The sequence below is a fragment of the Benincasa hispida genome, chromosome 6, assembly GCF_009727055.1.
Source record: "Benincasa hispida cultivar B227 chromosome 6, ASM972705v1, whole genome shotgun sequence".
Classification (NCBI taxonomy): Eukaryota; Viridiplantae; Streptophyta; class Magnoliopsida; order Cucurbitales; family Cucurbitaceae; genus Benincasa; species Benincasa hispida.
Window position 1 is genome coordinate 9,251,336 of NC_052354.1, and position 1,963 is coordinate 9,253,298.

At 31.7% G+C, this 1,963-nt stretch overlaps 1 protein-coding gene across 1 annotated transcript; it reads left to right on the forward strand.

The window, feature by feature from the left end:
• Positions 1-283: 283 nt before the first annotated feature.
• Positions 284-1,736, forward strand: LOC120080150 (transcription factor PRE6). Its single transcript, XM_039034717.1, is given in 3 exon segments — positions 284-657; positions 659-676; positions 1,219-1,736. Coding segments are annotated over 3 exon segments (276 nt in total). The 5' UTR covers positions 284-555; the 3' UTR covers positions 1,375-1,736.
• Positions 1,737-1,963: the final 227 nt, after the last annotated feature.

A 1,963-nucleotide genomic window follows, 5' to 3' on the forward strand; every position in this document is an offset into this window, starting at 1 on the left:
GAAATTATTTAAAAGTGTTGCTATAAACTTAATTATTAGCTCTAAATGTGCTGCTACCCGTTGTAATTACTGTTAGGGGTAAAAAAGGGTATTTTTTTTTGGGGGGGGGGGGGGTGAGAGAGAGATTTAAGAGTAGTGTCCTTTTGTAATTGGTAATCACATGGAGTTGTGGACTGAGACATGTACAAGCAAGCCCACTATGTTACTCAAAAATAAACATATTGTTGAAGCCCACTTGATTTCAACCCCAACTTGGGAACATAAACAACAACTACACATTCTTATTTTACAAAACTCCCTTTCCTCCTTCAAAGAACACTAACCCAATTCCCATCTCCCATCTTCTTTCTCTCTCTCTCTCAATTTTTTTCCTTTGTGGTCCTTCCTCTTTATAACTCTCTTATCACTTCCCCCTTTTCCCTTCCCTTCAAACCCTAACTGAAAACCTTCCCTCTCTTCTTCTTTCTTCCTCCACTTTCCCTTTAACCACTTTCCCTCTTCACCCTTTCCATTTTTTTGGCTTTTCCAAACTCCTCATAAAGCTTTATTAACAACATGTCTAGCAGAAGATCAAGGCAGTCAAGTGCTTCTAGAATCACTGATGACCAAATCATTGAACTCGTCTCCAAGCTTCGCCAACTCGTTCCCGAGATTCGCCCATCGTCGTCCCGACAAGGTACTCCAATTTTCTAGTACTACTGTAATACCTACTACTCTGGAAAAATTCCATCTTTGAAAAACTAGACTTGACCCGGATATCATGGAAAATACTAACCATTCTTTTTTTTTTTTTTTTTTTCCTTTTAATTTTTGAAAAAGAAAAGAAAGAAAAGAATGTGTTTGTTGCTTTAAGTTAAAGATTCTCATTGTCTTGATGGGGGGTTCACATTTGACTCTATTATAAACTTAATTCATGCCACCGATTGATAATGTACGGTCAAAAGAAACTCCATTGGTCTAGTCAATTAAAGAATTTAACAAATTAACATTTAAGCTAAGTAAAGTAATTTAAAAGTTCTTTAATTTTAATTGGGTATGCCACAAACATAATTAAATCAGACCCACTTAATTCAAAATGGGCAAAACAAACAATGCAAAAGTACAACAAAGTGTTTGCTTTTTTGTTTAATTTCATATTTGACTTTATTATATTATTCTTTTTTCATTAATTAATTAATTAATTAATTGGTGTCTTAATTTTACTTTTAATTCCCTCAGGTATCAGCTTCAAAAGTCCTCCAAGAGACTTGCAATTACATAAGAAATTTGCATAGGGAAGTTGATGATCTAAGTGAAAGACTCTCTCAACTCTTATCAACTATAGATGCTGATAGTGCAGAGGCAGCCATAATTAGGAGCTTAATTATGCAATAGGATTTGAAGAATAAGAACAAGGTTGTTGTGTTTGGTAATCATATATATATTATATATATATATATATATATTAATATGATATTTATGTATAAGATATGATGTTACTATGTTATTTATATGGGTTTTTTTTTAATATTTCCTTTTCTAGGTTTTTGGTCGCTTAGATCAAAAAAGGGTGTATTTTTTTCCATGAAAAGAGAAACGTCCCTTTATTATTATTATATATAGGGGATGTAACTAAAATGTATAATAGAAGGACTTACATTAGTAAAGCCTTCTTTTCATATTTATATATAAAGTTATATAAATACACCCAAAAAAAAAAAAAAATGTACCATCTTCTCGCTTTTATTTGAGAGAAATGAATATCCAATTAGCTTTTTTGAATATCTTTTCTTATCTACTCTTTTATTCATCTATAAGGACCTTAACTAATTAACTCATTAAGCTAATTAAGCCTCTAATGGGACACACCCCAATTAATTAAAATAAAAAAGTCCTTAGCTTTAACATCACATTTGCTATGATATAATTAATTCAAGGACACAAAAGAAAGAAATTAAAGGGAAAGCACAAAAAAGGGGGCTTA